This window comes from Solanum dulcamara, chromosome 3 (genome assembly GCF_947179165.1).
Source record: "Solanum dulcamara chromosome 3, daSolDulc1.2, whole genome shotgun sequence".
Taxonomy (NCBI): Eukaryota; Viridiplantae; Streptophyta; class Magnoliopsida; order Solanales; family Solanaceae; genus Solanum; species Solanum dulcamara.
The window spans coordinates 75,086,584-75,101,805 of NC_077239.1; the positions used below are offsets into that span (position 1 = coordinate 75,086,584).

General features: G+C 31.0%; 1 protein-coding gene across 1 annotated transcript; it reads right to left on the reverse strand.

Annotated features, from left to right (window-relative positions):
* Positions 1-310: 310 nt before the first annotated feature.
* Positions 311-5,637, reverse strand: LOC129882952 (U1 small nuclear ribonucleoprotein A). The gene is made up of 5 exons (XM_055957470.1): positions 5,353-5,637; positions 5,084-5,256; positions 1,620-1,713; positions 1,319-1,407; positions 311-813 (listed from the first exon to the last, which is right to left on the reverse strand). Exons 1-5 carry the CDS (start codon positions 5,474-5,476, stop codon positions 520-522), a joined length of 774 nt encoding a protein of 257 aa, XP_055813445.1. The 5' UTR covers positions 5,477-5,637; the 3' UTR covers positions 311-519.
* Positions 5,638-15,222: the final 9,585 nt, after the last annotated feature.

Here is a 15,222-nt window from a genome sequence, read left to right on the forward strand (position 1 = left end):
TAGAAATTCAGTGGCATAACTTGTTGTACCTTTTAAGTCATAACACACGACAACATATTCAATGTAAGTCGTAACTTGTGTTATATAATGATCGAAAGCTAGTGTCAACCAATTTGAACCCATAATAGAAACAAGGACACAACTCGAAAAGAGTACTATATTTTGCAATAGTTTTGTAACTATTTGAGAAATAAAACGAATGAGCCTTAGACTATGCGAGCTTGAACTAATCAAACAAGTGGATTCCAGATACTTGATAGAGCCATGGTACCGACTTGCGATAACTGAAACACTGATCACTTCAATAATGTAGACAAGGCAAAGAGATTGTTTTTTCTCCACTAAAAATAATGTTCAAATGAGACTGACACTTCTTGAAAATGGTAAATGGTCTAATAGTACACAGCAAATACACGGGTAAACTTCGATATCCAAGGATCATGAGCTTTAAATTGCAACACTCAAATCCTAGTGAAAGATAATGTTAATTCTACAGACAGCAGCTAAAATATACTGTATCTACTTCTTTGCATATGTAATCAACATGGGATTCTCGGCGGTGATTTTGAATCCTTGCAGGGCCTGCATAGCAACAGTCGATTGCATCTCATCTCCGTATTCTATGAAAGCGATTCCAGGCTTTGCCTCTACCATCCTAACTTCCTTGAAGCCAGGGTATTGGCAGAACAGCATTTGCAGCATCATTGGAGTAGACTGATGAGGTAGATTCTGCACAAACAATATGCTATTTGGAGGAGCAGGAGCCTCCGGCACAGCAGCTTTAGCTCCACCCATGTATGGTATTTGTGAGAACTGCAGCATTTGGAAAAGGGGAAAAAATTACATTTTAGGAAGTTTCTTATAAAAGCATCTATAATCACAAAGAAGTACTAAATTGACTACATTTTAACCTATGTGCATAAGAAGGGTATTCCCATATCAAATTAAACTAATGAGTCAAGATTTCACCAAAATTAGACAAATCGCAAGCTAATCAAGAACCCAGTAGGCAGCAACAAATAAATCAACAAGATTTAGAGCAGAGATTTATCTACATCCCAACTCCCAAGTACATAGCTGCCACTTTCCATGCACCATGGAACACTTTCAAGTATTGCTCCCGATTTCTTTCATCCCAAGAAATGTTATGCATAATTGGATAAATCAGACAAACATCATTCAAAACAACATCTACATCACATCACCTGATTAACTTCGTATAGTGCGTAGTAACAGGACAACAGATAATACAAGCACATATATGGCACAGAAAGCAGGAAACTCAATGAAGTCTCTGAAAAGAAGAGAAAATCCTTACAGGAGGTGCTGCACCATAAGCACCAGCATATGCAGGATTCAGACCCATTCCAGCTTGATTAGCATCTTGCTGGTCCTTTTTCTTTCTCCCTGCAGGATCATGGTAAATAAAGAGCTAAAATTTTGCAATAGTCAAGTAATTGTACTTTCTTTACTTTTTTATTTGGGGATGTGGGTGGGTTGTCGGGGAGGGGGAAGAGGGAAGCTAATCTCAAACCACAGAAGTTTGCTACATACTTTTTGCTTTAAGCTGTATGCAAACGTATATTGAAACTCGAAAATTTTCAAATGAAAGAACTCACCTTTATCCTCGTGCCTCTTTCTTTTTTCTCGAGGAACAAACGTACCATCAGCTTTTGCTACAACATCAGATTTCGTCTTTGCATATTGTATTCTCTGATAGACAGATATGTGTGTCAAAATAGCTATGTAACCAATCTATAGTACACCAATAAAACATAGCATAACAGTATCAATCAAAATGACATTTTAAGACATAATTGAGGTAAAGAAGTTATTTCAGGAACTAAAGAGTGACTCCAGGTATGAAACCCCAACCTTATTAAGTATCTAGAAGCAACATAAATTTTGCTTAGAGTAATCAACAGATGAACATGGCATGCACATGTAAGAACTACAAACAAAGAGGTGGCCACATTGTATAGCATTACATGCACTAAGCTAAACTCCGTCACATGCTAAACAGGTAAGTGTAAAGAGTAACATTCCATTTAAAAGTAAACATTGTGAAAATTCACTAAAACAAGTTGTTTTACTCAATTTGATGAAACGGAAAGAGTAGCATCTATGATGTAAGAATACCAAAGTATGTAAAACAAAATCCATAAACATTTTAACCTTTCTGCGTGTGAATCATCAGTAGTTACGGTAGCATGCCATGCAAGAACAAAAACAATTATTTTATAAGGACAAAACAACAAAATATAGATGGTAACATGTTTTGCAAAAGAACAAAAAACAACTAAAATACAGATGTTTGTACTTTTTGTCTTTTTGGTGTAACATCATTAATGTGTATCACATAGTCACTTTACTAGAGTTACCTGAACTTTGTGGGCGTTTAAGTTTTTCTCCTGCAACTCTTTGCAGGTGTTTGGGTTTTTCCCTGCAACTATTTGCAATTCTTGGTTGCCTATGGAAAGTATTAACTTTTAACTGTATTCATCAAAACAGTCTTTGAAAAAATAGCAAGCAATGAGGTGACACCTAGAACTAGCATAGAGAAACACTCTTAAATTCAAGTGAAGAGAAGAAATATGCATATAATACACAATTGAACTAAAGGAGTATAATTTGCAAATTCCAGCCACATGATGCTGAAGCAGCATGTATATTATACTATTCCAGAATATCCTCATTTGGATGATGACAAAAATAATTTTCCAGGTCGAAATATCTTTGAGAAGGATTATCTTAACCAATCTCTGAGACCAGGAGATACAGTTGTTTATTGAAACAATTAAGAGATCAAAGCAGATTATGACTGCAATTATCTATTCAGACTCCATTCTTCCATCTAAGGACCAATATTTTTTTTGATAAAGCTATGGACCAATATATATGCATGAATATCACAGAAGAACAAAACCAAAGGGATCTGACTGAGGATGCAAGTAGCACATATCGAGGATTGATCATGTCCTATATAGACCTCTCACCTCCGGTCCATGGATATTACACTACAATGATAGAATGTGCTAAAAGGAACAAAGTAGACTAAAAATAAAAAGAGAAAACTTGTCTCGTAAAAAACCTACAACCTCACATAATTAATTGGGACTTTTTTTGATGAAGACCTCACATAATTAAATGGGACTTACCTAGGACACAACACAACAAAAGCAACTATATAGATAACAGTCAACTAGTTGGGAATTAGCCTTAGTTTTTGATGTTACTCTTCCATTAATAGACCTGTAATGGGAGTTTCACTGGTGTTGATAAGACAAAAATGGGTTGTCCTAACCCATTGAGTTCTCTACCTCGGGCCATCACATCATACGTTCTAGATACATTTTGCAGAAAGTGCAGAAAGACTTGCGAAGGCAGATACAATTTGGTTGATTGGAGAATTCATGGGAGAGAAGGCTAACTATAATAATATACTGTTTCTATGAAATATAGAATCTTATGAATCAACATGGTTTTTATACCTTCAAATAATGAGACCAAAAACCGCTAACCTTGACACTTGGTCGTGACGGATCTAGGCCCATGTCATTAGCCAAAGAACTAACTAATGTGCCCTTATCAGTCAATCACTCTTAACATATCAAATATCTTGAATCAAAAGCCTTAAAATGTCAAATATCTTGAATCAAAAGCATAAAAGGTCTTGTGATTAAACGGAGTTCCCTAATCTGGTCAGAGACTTGTATGTCAGTATGGGATAATTGTAATATCCAAAGAGCATCTAGTTTTTTAACAACAAATTATTTAAGATATTAGAAACTTATATAGAGAGGAAATACAAAGGATTCTTGTAGCCAATCCCAAATAATTAAGAATTGAGACAACATTCTTTGCTTGAAAAATTTTGTCTAGTTGTTTGCCAGATTACAACAAACATGCTCCAGCTCCTTTGAGAAGTAATGAGGGAACAATCGAGATCGCTTCAAATTGGACACAATCTTTGGTTTTTATCATGCTATTCTAGTATATGCACACAAAATGTATTGGGGGTTATGAAAAGAATCCGATCCCAAGGAAGTTGCAATTGACTATATGAATCATCATTGTCCATATCTCTTCAATTAATCTCATCTAGTAGTTTGCTAAAACAAAAATGCCAAAGCAGTTCAGTTCTTCTTTCCATATAGCGCAACTGGTTTGAAGACCTCAAGAACACTCATCCTTACTCCTAATTCCTAACAGCTATACTTATGAAATCCATCACAGCCCCAAAGTCAGACAGTGTGATACTCACTCTGTTACACATTATTAATCCGTTCCAAGAAAATTATACATTTCTATATTTGGGAAGAATCTAACTTTAACTTCTCATTTCACTCTAATGAGACACACTAATGATATGACATGTTTAAGATCACAAGTTTCAAAAATCTTATAGTGACACAAATGTCATGGCATATTTAAGTCTACAAGTTTCAAAATTCTTCATTTCTTTGTCATGGCATATTTAAGTCTACAAGTTTCAAAATTCTTCATTTCTTTCTTAAACTTTGTGCCGAGTCAAATTGTGTCATATAAATTAAAACGCAAGGGAGTATTATGTTTAACCATGAAAAAGAGTATTCTCTAATTAAGCATAGGTATGATGCCTAAATGCTTGAGTAATCAATATGTATCTAGGAGCATTTATCGAACAACTAGGCTTATGATACCTTTCCTGCAGATCATTAATATTTTCAGGAAAACAAAAGATATAAATATACAAATATATAATTAAATAAATAAATAATCATAGCCACACTAGAATATTTAATTTTTTTAGTTCCACCTATGCTCACAAACCATATCAAGTCCCAAAGTCAGTATAAAGACAAAGCATGAAGATTATGGTGGATTCACAGCCAGCATAAAAATAACTAAATTGATTTACAATATAAACCTACATATAGCTGAACCCCACTAGTTTGAGAGGTATATTTGATGGATAGATAGTAAAGTTGATTACTTTTTGTGTCAATGAATTAGAATTGCAGCAAACACATTGCAACAGTTACAAGCTAAGTTCCAGTAATGAAAATTCTAAAACAATAACGAATTGACACAAAAAAGGTACCATAGGCTTATCGTAGAAAGGAAAACCCTGCATCTGTCGAAGTGCATTGCTAGCAGAAGAAACTTCCTCAAACACTACCCACGCCTGTCCTTTATGCTTTAGGGTTTTGAATGCTAAAACCTCCAGTATCTTACCAAACTGTGAGAACACAGCGTGCATCGATTTCTTCAACTCTACAATTCATTCACCATCAATACATAACACATTTAATACACATTGAAACATGAAGATAATAATTTACGTAAACATACGATGCAAGTTGGGAGTACCTTCTAGCTTGATTTTTTCATTGAGGTTGTTGATATAAATAGTCACATTCGGTGGAACTTCGCCGCCGCTGGGATTCGGGTTCGGGTTCGGATTCGGGTTCGTATTTTGGTTCGCCTCCGCCATGGCTGCTCGTCTAGGCCTTGCTGCAACTTTCGCCGGTGGCTAAAACTTCAGTTGTGTTAATTTTCTCCAGAAATTTCTGGGCACGAATAGGGATCCTATTTGGGCTTGGGCTAGATGAACAATTGGGCTTGGAGCCCCTTAATCCAATCGGAAGGAAAATCAGCCCAGTTTGATTTACTAATTTGGACAATTGATCCTTCGAGGGAGCTAATAGCAACCAAACACTATTTTTTATGTTTTTTTTTCTAAATTTATTTGAGAATATTTGTGGTTAAACGGCACCTAAGACATGGCGGCCAACCCATTTGGATGTGCGATATGGAATGTTGAAGTTGAACTTTTATTTGAATATACAATTTGAATTTTTTTAAAGTTTTATTTTTCTCATAAACATGAAAAATTCATGAGTTGTGAAAACTATCAATTTATTTTCTTAATTCTTATACAATTTTAACTAATGAGCAAATCATAATTCATAAAACAAGATGTCGTAATATCCTAAAGTGTCACATTGATAAATCGGATATCGTTCATGTTCCTTTTATATAAATATTTGTCATTACAAATTTTAAATGCACATAATTTTATAAAGATTCACTGGTGGACAACCATAGTATTTAATTATTTTCTAATATAATCTTTTTCACATGATACAAACAATATCTTCACGTTGAGCATGGGTTCTTTTTTGTAAAATTTAAAATGATATGTCTATTTAAAAAAAATATAAACTTATTTGACAAGTTTTACATTTAAAAAAATTTGAAATCACGATTTGAAATTCCAAATAATTATTATGATGATGATCATGTCATCATCATCATTAACAACAATAATTATTATTATTATTATTGTTGTTGTTGTTGTTGTTGTTGTTATTGTTATTATTATTGATATTATTACTGTTATTATTATTGTTGTTGTTTTTGTTGTTATTATTATTATTATTTTACTATTGTTATTATTATTGTTGTTGTTGTTATTATTATTATTATTATTATAATTATTGTTCTTGTTATTCTTCTTCTTATTATTATTATTTTATTGTTATTATTATTATTATTATTATTATTATTGTTGTTGTTGTTGTTGTTGTTGTTGTTGTTGTTGTTATTGTTATTATTGTTATTGTTATTATTATTATGAAGAATTTGGGTGATTTCAAATTAAGATTCCAAATTGCATGTCTAATTGTTGATTTAAAATCATAACTTCATATTGCATGTCCAAACACAAATCTACACTCGATTGGAAGTGAAAATATTTATCAGTTAATATATCATAATTACACGATTGAAATGTGTATAATTGATACACGTCATTTATTTATTAATTAATTTAGATAGAGTTAAATTGTTAATAGTTATAAGCCCCCTATATTTGACACACATTACTAAATGCATATCTAAACTATGAGAAATCTTCCTCAAATATGGATTTTTTGAACTATTCACCCCCTAATATGTCAAATGGCACAAAAATATTACTTCGTCCCAAATTATATGACTCAACTTTTCTTTTTAGTCAATCCCAAAAGGAATGAAATATTCTTATAATTATTAAAAAATTAATTTTATAATTTTCATTTTATCCCTAATGAAATGATTTATAGCCGCACAAATATTTATAACTTATCTTAGACCATATATTTCTTAAACTTCGTATCAAGCCAGGCTACATTATATAAATATGAACTAAAATTATATCATTTTACTTTATTATTTGTCTTCACGTCTTATGGTTATTTCTCACGGACACCTAATAAAGCAAAACGATATAATATTTGTTCCTATTTATATGACATAATTTGACCTGACACAATTTTTTTTAAAAACGTGGTCTAACCTAAGTTATTAATATTACGTGATTATAAATCACATATTTTAAAAAATAACTAAGACTTTTCATAATTTAGATGTGCACTTAATAAAATGTGTCAAGCTTTAGAAGCTTTTAACTATTAACTCATTTATATAAAATATCGAGTTTGAAAATAATTAATTAGGTACAAAACTAACATTTGAAAGGGTTCATTTGCACTCGTCCCTATTTTGAGTTGGTTTATAATCTCTGTCTCTCATAACAAATAAACCTTACACATGATAGACCTTTATACTTTCGTATTGTAATATTTTAGAGTTATGTTTGAATGTGATTTTAGTTTCTAAAGGACATAAATTCGAATATTAAAGGACAAAAATTAAGAATCAACTCATTTAAAGAGGAAAATATGTATTTTTTTATATGCTTATTATAATTTTTCATTCAAAAATATTCAACTAAGCGCACTTCACTTACACGGCTACATATAGTAGGCATTTGGATATTCGATATGAAATCGCGATATGAAATCATGAGATGAAATCAGCGTTTGGATATGCGATTTCACGCTGATTTCATCGCATGATTTTATAGAATGAGATGAAATCTCAAATTCTCCAAAAATCATGATTTGCGAATTTCAAATCATGATTTGGGATTTTTCAAATACAAAAATTGACCCACAAGTTTATCTATTATAAAAACAACCCCACATTTATATCTACTCACCATTTGTTTCATATGTAAATAAAATTAATTCCTATTTTATCATTTAATTCATCAAATTTATTATTTTTTATCAAATTTTTTACTACTTCATTCAAATCAACGTTTAATAAAAAATATTTTTTTCATCATTATATTGAGTGGACAGGACTCACAACAATGACATTAATTTCACAATGGGATAGTTTTCTGATAGCATATTATGCGATTTTATAAACTTTTATTTATTTGATAAGATTGAATAAATAATTGAGACAATTTTAATAGTTACACAACTTATGAGGGTTTTATGTTAATGAGAAAACATACAACATAAAAAGTCCAAATTCCATGTCAAAATAAAATTTCAACTTCATCTCATAATTTCATATAATGATTTCATATCGTATGATCAAACGGGCCCATAATCTAAGATATTTGTGTGAGCAATATTTATTAATTCAAATGAATTTATCAAACTATACTTGGAAAGTCAATTTTTTTAAGAAGTGTAGTTAAGAAGTTTGTATTTTTTGGAGAAGATGGCTAAGGAATATGCTGACACTCAATTGTTTCCTTAGAGGACAAGTGTAGTGACACTTGTCTTAATTTTAATCTTCCTCTTAGCCTTTAAATAGGCAATTCTCCTTGGTGAATACATAAGATAATGAACTACTCTATATATGTTTGCTTGCTCTCTCTTACTCTCTCATGTTCTGCCTCTCTCCTCGTCCTTCATCTTTTAAGTTAATTAAATTTGAATTTGCTATTTTATTCCCCTATAATAATTTGTTGATGTTAATTAATTTGCTGATTCATGCATGCTTTATTTAATTGGATAACTTGTTGATATTAATTAATTTGCTGATTCATATTTGCTCTATTTAATTAGAGAAGACATGTTTAATCTTGGGAAAATATTTCACATCGCTGAAATAATTTTTAGGATAGTGTCCAGCACGACTCAAGTATTATTTATATGTATTACTGATAATATAATAACATCTATCTAATTTTTAGTTCTATTATTTTGCTAAATATAAATTATATTATTATTGTGATTTTTTAATTGTTCCCCAACAATCTAAGAAACTATTTCAAATAGTTCATGTCCTGAAATTGCTAATGACATGGATATTGGTGCTATTATCCTAACTGCTACTGTTCCAGTCATTCTGCCAGAAAATACAGGTATGTAAATAGACATGGTTACAAGTCTAATGCTAATAATAAAACCTTCTTAAAAAAATGCACCTCAATGCAAAGAAGTATCTGAAAGAAATGACAATTCCGCTAAGCTAAAATTAAATTTGGCTGAAACAAATGATATAATTATTGTGGTCAGAAAGAAATATTGAGGCCAATTTAAGAAATTGGGTGATAAGACTCTGGTGCTACAAGACACATTTGTATAAATTAAAATGATTTTGTGTCACACACCTAAGTTGAAAAAGGAGAAGAAATTGTTTATCTTGGTGACTCAAGAACAACTAAAGTTTTTGAAAAAGGAAAGGTTCTTCTCAAACTCACATCTGGTAAAACCTTGACATTGGGTGATGTATTGCATGTTTCTAAAATTCGAATCAATTTGATTTCTGTGGGATTATTGGAAAATGTTGGAATGAAGGTTTCTTTTGAAGATAATGATTAATGAGATCATATTGACCAAAAATAATATTTTTGTGAGCAATGAATTTTGTAGCCATGGCTTGTTTGTGCTTAATGTTTATAATGACTTTACTAAAAATGCATTTACTTTTGCTTATATGGTTGAACCTATTTCTTTATGGCATGCTAGACTAAGACATGTTAATGTCTCACATAAAAAGAGTATGCAGTCTCTTGATTTAATATTTGATTTAGATTCAAATAATTTTGATAAATGTGAAATATGTGCTGAAGCTAAATTTATAAAAAAGTCATATTTTTGTAAATAGAGAAATTGAATTATTATCTTTACTTCACACTGATTTGGGTGATTTGAAAGTGATTTGAAACAGACTATGATTAGAGGTGGTAAAAGATATTATGTGACTTTTATTAATGATTTTTTCAGATTTATCAAGTTGTATTTGCTTAAAAATAAAGATGATGCATTTTATGCTTTTATATGATATAAGACTGAAGTTGAAAATCAACTTAGTAGAAGAATTAAGAAAATAAGATCTGATAGAGGTGGAGAATATGTATTTTTAAATGTTTTTTGTGAAAATGAAGAAATTATTCATGAAGTAACTCCGCCTTATTCGTCTGAGTCTAATAGCGTAGCTTAAAGAAAAAATAGAATTTTGAAAGAAGTGATGAATTCCATATTAATTAGTTCTAATGCTCCTAATAATTTGTGGGGTGAAGCTATATTATCTGCTTGTCATTTATAAAATTGAATTCCTCATAAAAAGAAGTGACAAATCTCCTTATGAACTGTGAAAAGGTTATAAGCCTAATGTAAAATATTTAAAAAATGGGGGTGCCTTGCTAAAGTCCTCTTGCCTGAACCTAAAAAGAGAAAAATATGTTTAAAAGGTGTTGATTGTATGCTTATTATATATGATGAACATAGTGTTGCATATAGATTTCTTATTTTGAAGAGTGATGTGCTTGATTGCAATACTATTATTGAGACTAAGAATGCTGAATTTTTTGAACATATTTTTTCACTATGTAATAAAATATTTCATGCACCTGGTAAAAAAAATAGTGAGTCTATTTCTGATACTGAGGAACTGCGAAGGAGTAAAAGGCCAAAAAAAAAATTCTTATGAAAATGGTTTTTAAACTTTTCTTATTGACAATGAACCGTTAAATTATTTTGAAGCTATATCTTTTTCTGATGCTAAATTTTGAAAACAGACAATAAAAATTGAAATTGATTCAATTATGAAAAATAATACATGAATTTTGACTGATTTACCTCCTGATGCAAAGCGCCAAAACCTATTGGTTGTAAATGAATTTTCAAAAAGAAACTTAGTTCTAATGAATCTATAGATAAATATAAAGCTCGTTTAGTAGCAAAAAAATTTTCTCAAAAATAAAATATTGATTATTTTGATACGTTTGCACCCATTACTAGGACTTCCTTTATTCAAATTTTAATTACCTTAGCATTAATTTACAAGCTTTTTATTCATCAAATGTATGTCAAAATAGCTTTCTCAAATGGTGATTTAGAAGAAGAGATTTATATGGTTCAACCCGAAGGATGTATTATTTCTGGACAAGAAATAAAGTTTGTAAACTAATTAAATCTCTTTATGGCATTAAACAAGCTCCTAAATAGTGGCATGAAAAATTAGATCAAGTTCTACTGAGAGACAACCTTTTCTCTATTGAAGTGGATAAATGTGTTTATATTAAAAAGTTAGAAAATGATTATGTGATAATATGTTTATATGTTGATGACATGCTTATATTTGGTACAAATTTAAATATTGTGAAAAGTACCAAATTATTTCTGTGTACTAATTTTGATATGATAGATCTGGGTGAAGTAAATATATGTAACGACCCATTAGGTCGTTTTGAGAACTAGAACTTTTTATTTTATAAAAGGCTCATTCCGTAAACTTTTAATGGGTATTTGAACTATTCGATAACCATAGTTATTTAGTTGAGGGATAAATTTATTTAACACTCTATACCAATTATTAAAGGAAAAGGGTAGGGTTTATTAATTTTGATACATAATTAAGTAGAAAAAAATAAAATAACAGAGAGAAAATCTTACTTGTGCGGCGACAGAGAAGAACGATCATGTAAGAATACCTTTATTTCTTTCATTAAATACTTAGCATTAAATGATAGTATGTATATGTGATTTAAAGAGTTGTAATATATTATAATATAGATTAGATATGAAGAATTGGCTTGGAAGGTGATAGTGTGTGGGAAAATGAGCTAAAAGGGTTATTTGAGAGTGGAATGAAGGATAGGGGATTTCTATTTCTTTTTCCTTTTCTTTTGTTATAAACATTTAATTAGGGGTTAATTATGAAGAGATGGGGTTGATTTAAATTTTTTTAAAATTTAGGATAAAAAATTAAAAGATCAAAAACTTTTAACAAAATCCAAAATTCCATCCATTTTCTAAATGCATTTCTTCCTCTTTCTCTGTTCTCCTCTCCTCTCCTCTCTTCTCTTTTCTTTTCCCCAATTCTTTCACTCCGATTTGATTGTGAAAATTATATTAAAAAATGATGAAAAGAGAAGAGAAGAGAAGAGAGGAGAGGATATGTTGTTTATATAAACAGGAGTTGTTCAATCAACCAAGAGATGTTGTTTAAACAACCCTAAGTTGTTTAGTTCAAACAACAGAAGTTGTTTAAACAACCAAAAATTATTTAAACAACCAAAAGTTGTTTAGTTCAAACAACTAGAAGATATTTAAATAATCCTAAGTTGTTTAGGTGTTTTTATGATTCTTTAGTTAAAACAATGAGAATATTTTAAATATCAGCTAGTTGTTTGGAGAAATATAAAAATATTTGCTAATTATTTTGGAGATCGAGATATGAAAACATTTGTTAGTTGTTTAGACAAATGTTTAAACATCGGCGTTTGGAAGGCTGGAATGTATTGACATTGGAAAAAAAAGATATGGAAGAAGACGAAGATGAATGTGGGAAGGGTGGCTGCTGCTGCTCCCGCTGAAAAAATGAGTAAATTTTCTGGAAATTGTTTGTTGCTCTTTTGGCTAAACAATCATCTTATATGTTGAGCCTGTTTGTAAATAGCAAAACTTTGGGGTGTATAAAAATATTCTTTCTTAAATTAGCATAACTCATTAATACCTAATTATACTAGATTTCCTTTTACCCAATTTTTAAAACTTGGGTCCTAAATCTTCAAATAGATAACTCAAAAGTCTCTTTTAATTCTATCCCCCATAGTGTGTGAATGTGGGATTGGGGAGACAAACCTTAGTGGTGAATGTCTGCAAATTGTTGGTTGCAGGGAATTGATGCAACTATCCAAATTGATCTCCATTATTTCTTCGAATTTTTCTTATAGTTATTATTTTATAATTTAAATTTTGATATATTGAGATATGTAATTAAATAATCGGTATATTATATTATGTAAATACTATTAGAGTTATATTATTTGAAGAAATTAAAACTTAACCCTTGCTTAAAATTTAGGAATATGAGACCTGAGATATTAGTTGTTATCAAATTTAGAAGTTTGATTATAGATTTGGATGGGTGAGTTTTGGGTCTAGGCTAGACATATAGTAATATGGGTGTTGATAGACTCGTTTACTTACGAATATCATATACTTGATAGATTGGAAACGCGAGGCATCGAAGAAAGGAAAATCGTTGGTGAATTAACTTGCTTGAGTTCGATTCTTCGGTTGAGGTAGGTTATGATTTTATTCTATATCATAGATAGACTCTTAATAGTTATTGATAGTCATTGAGTAATGTGTGAAGTTTACTATGCATTTATCTATTGTAGTTTGGATGGTTGATATGTTGTTGTGATTAGTCTGAGATCCCAAGACCGTGAAATCTATAATCTTGAAATTGCCCTATCAAAAAAATGGTGTCTTGAATAAATAAGGCTTGATAAAATATTGCTAATGAAGTGGAACGTAATAATAAAGAATGATAAATTAATTATATTTGAATCGGGTGTCACGAGCTGACACGATATATTTGGATCGGATGTCACATTCCGATACGGTATATTTGGATCGGGTGTCACGTTCTAGCACGATAATATTAAAAGAAAATAAATTAAAATGACTTAATGCTACTCAATATTCAATAACTCATTTTTCAAAATAGCGTGATGTGGAGGCCTGAGTCCTCATGTGTGATCTTGATATTATTGACTGATTATGAAATTGTTCATTGTGTTGTCACTTGATCTTGATTTTGTTGGTTGTCACCTGTTAAGTGCTATGGTTAATTTCCCGCTACTACTTTATGCATATTGATTTCTATTTTGAGTCGGCTAATGATATCTACTCAATACATATTGTCCTGTACTGACCCCTACTTGTATTTTTTTTATTTTATTTTGTGGAGTACAGCGAGTGTTCTACCGACTTCGACTCGACCTCAGCTCTAGTCAGTCTCCAGTCCATAAGATTTCAGGGTGAGCTATCTTTCTAGCTCGTGATGGATTCTCTCGGTCATGGCATGGTGTCCTTAGTTTTTCGGACACATTTTGTTATTTATTTATTTTGGTGTTTGACATTTTCAGACTTAATTTTAGAATTTAGATGTCCTAATGTGATGACTTTCAGATTTTGGGGAAACATTATGTAATAGATTTTAGCAGTTTTTGTTATTTTTGCCTTTAATAAGATTGAGCTTTTGCATTATTATCGTGGTTTATAAGCTGAATCGTTAATGTAAGTTGGGGTTTGTATCGTTGGTTCTCCCACCTAGGAAGTTAAGTGTAGGTGCCACCCATGGCCCCGTTTGGATCGTGACAATATACTTTTGGGAGTTAAAGTTATAAGGAGTGAAGATGGTATAATGTTGTCATAAGAACATTATGTGGAAAGATTTCTTAAAAAGTTTGAATGTTTTGAGGTGACACATGTAGCCACTTCTTATGATGCTAACTCACAATTGAAAAAGAATAGTGGTGATCCAGTTACTCAATTTAAATATGCTCAAATTATTGGAAGTTTACTGAATTTAATGAATTTTACTAAATTTGATATTGGCTATGTTGTGTGCAGATTGAGTAGATATACTCATAATTCCAATACTGAGCATTGATTTGCATTAATTAGACTGATGAAATATTTGAGAGAAACCATGAATTATGGTATCACGTATAGTGGATTTCCTTCTACATTAGAAGGATATTGTGATGCATCCTAGATCTCCGATTCAGATGAGACAAAATCCACTAATGGATAGTTCACCTTAGGTGGTGGTGCAATATAATGAAAATCAGCTAAACAGACGATCATTGCTAGATCGACTATGGAGTCAAAGTTTGTAGCTCTAGAGTTAGCTGGTTCTGAGGCTGAATGGCTAAGAAATTTCTTAGCGAATATCCCTTTAATAAAGGATGAGTTGCCTCCTGTGTTTATACACTGTGATTGTCATGTCGCAATTGCTATTGCGAAGAATAAATCTTTCAATTGTAATAGCTGACACATAAAATTGAGGCATGATGTCATTAAGCAGCTGCTGAGAGGTGGAATAATTTTCATTGATTATGTAAAGTCAGAATTGAATTCGACCGATTCA

Excerpts from the sequence above, each read along its gene's own strand:
- LOC129882952 (XM_055957470.1), bottom strand. The coding sequence starts at position 5,476 with ATGGCGGAGGCGAACCAAAATACGAACCCGAATCCGAACCCGAACCCG. Across the intron at positions 1,408-1,619 it reads AAAGAGGCACGAGGATAAAG|GGAGAAAGAAAAAGGACCAG; the intron begins GTGAGTTCTTTC and ends ATGATCCTGCAG. Across the intron at positions 814-1,318 it reads CTTATGGTGCAGCACCTCCT|TTCTCACAAATACCATACAT; the intron begins GTAAGGATTTTC and ends CAAATGCTGCAG.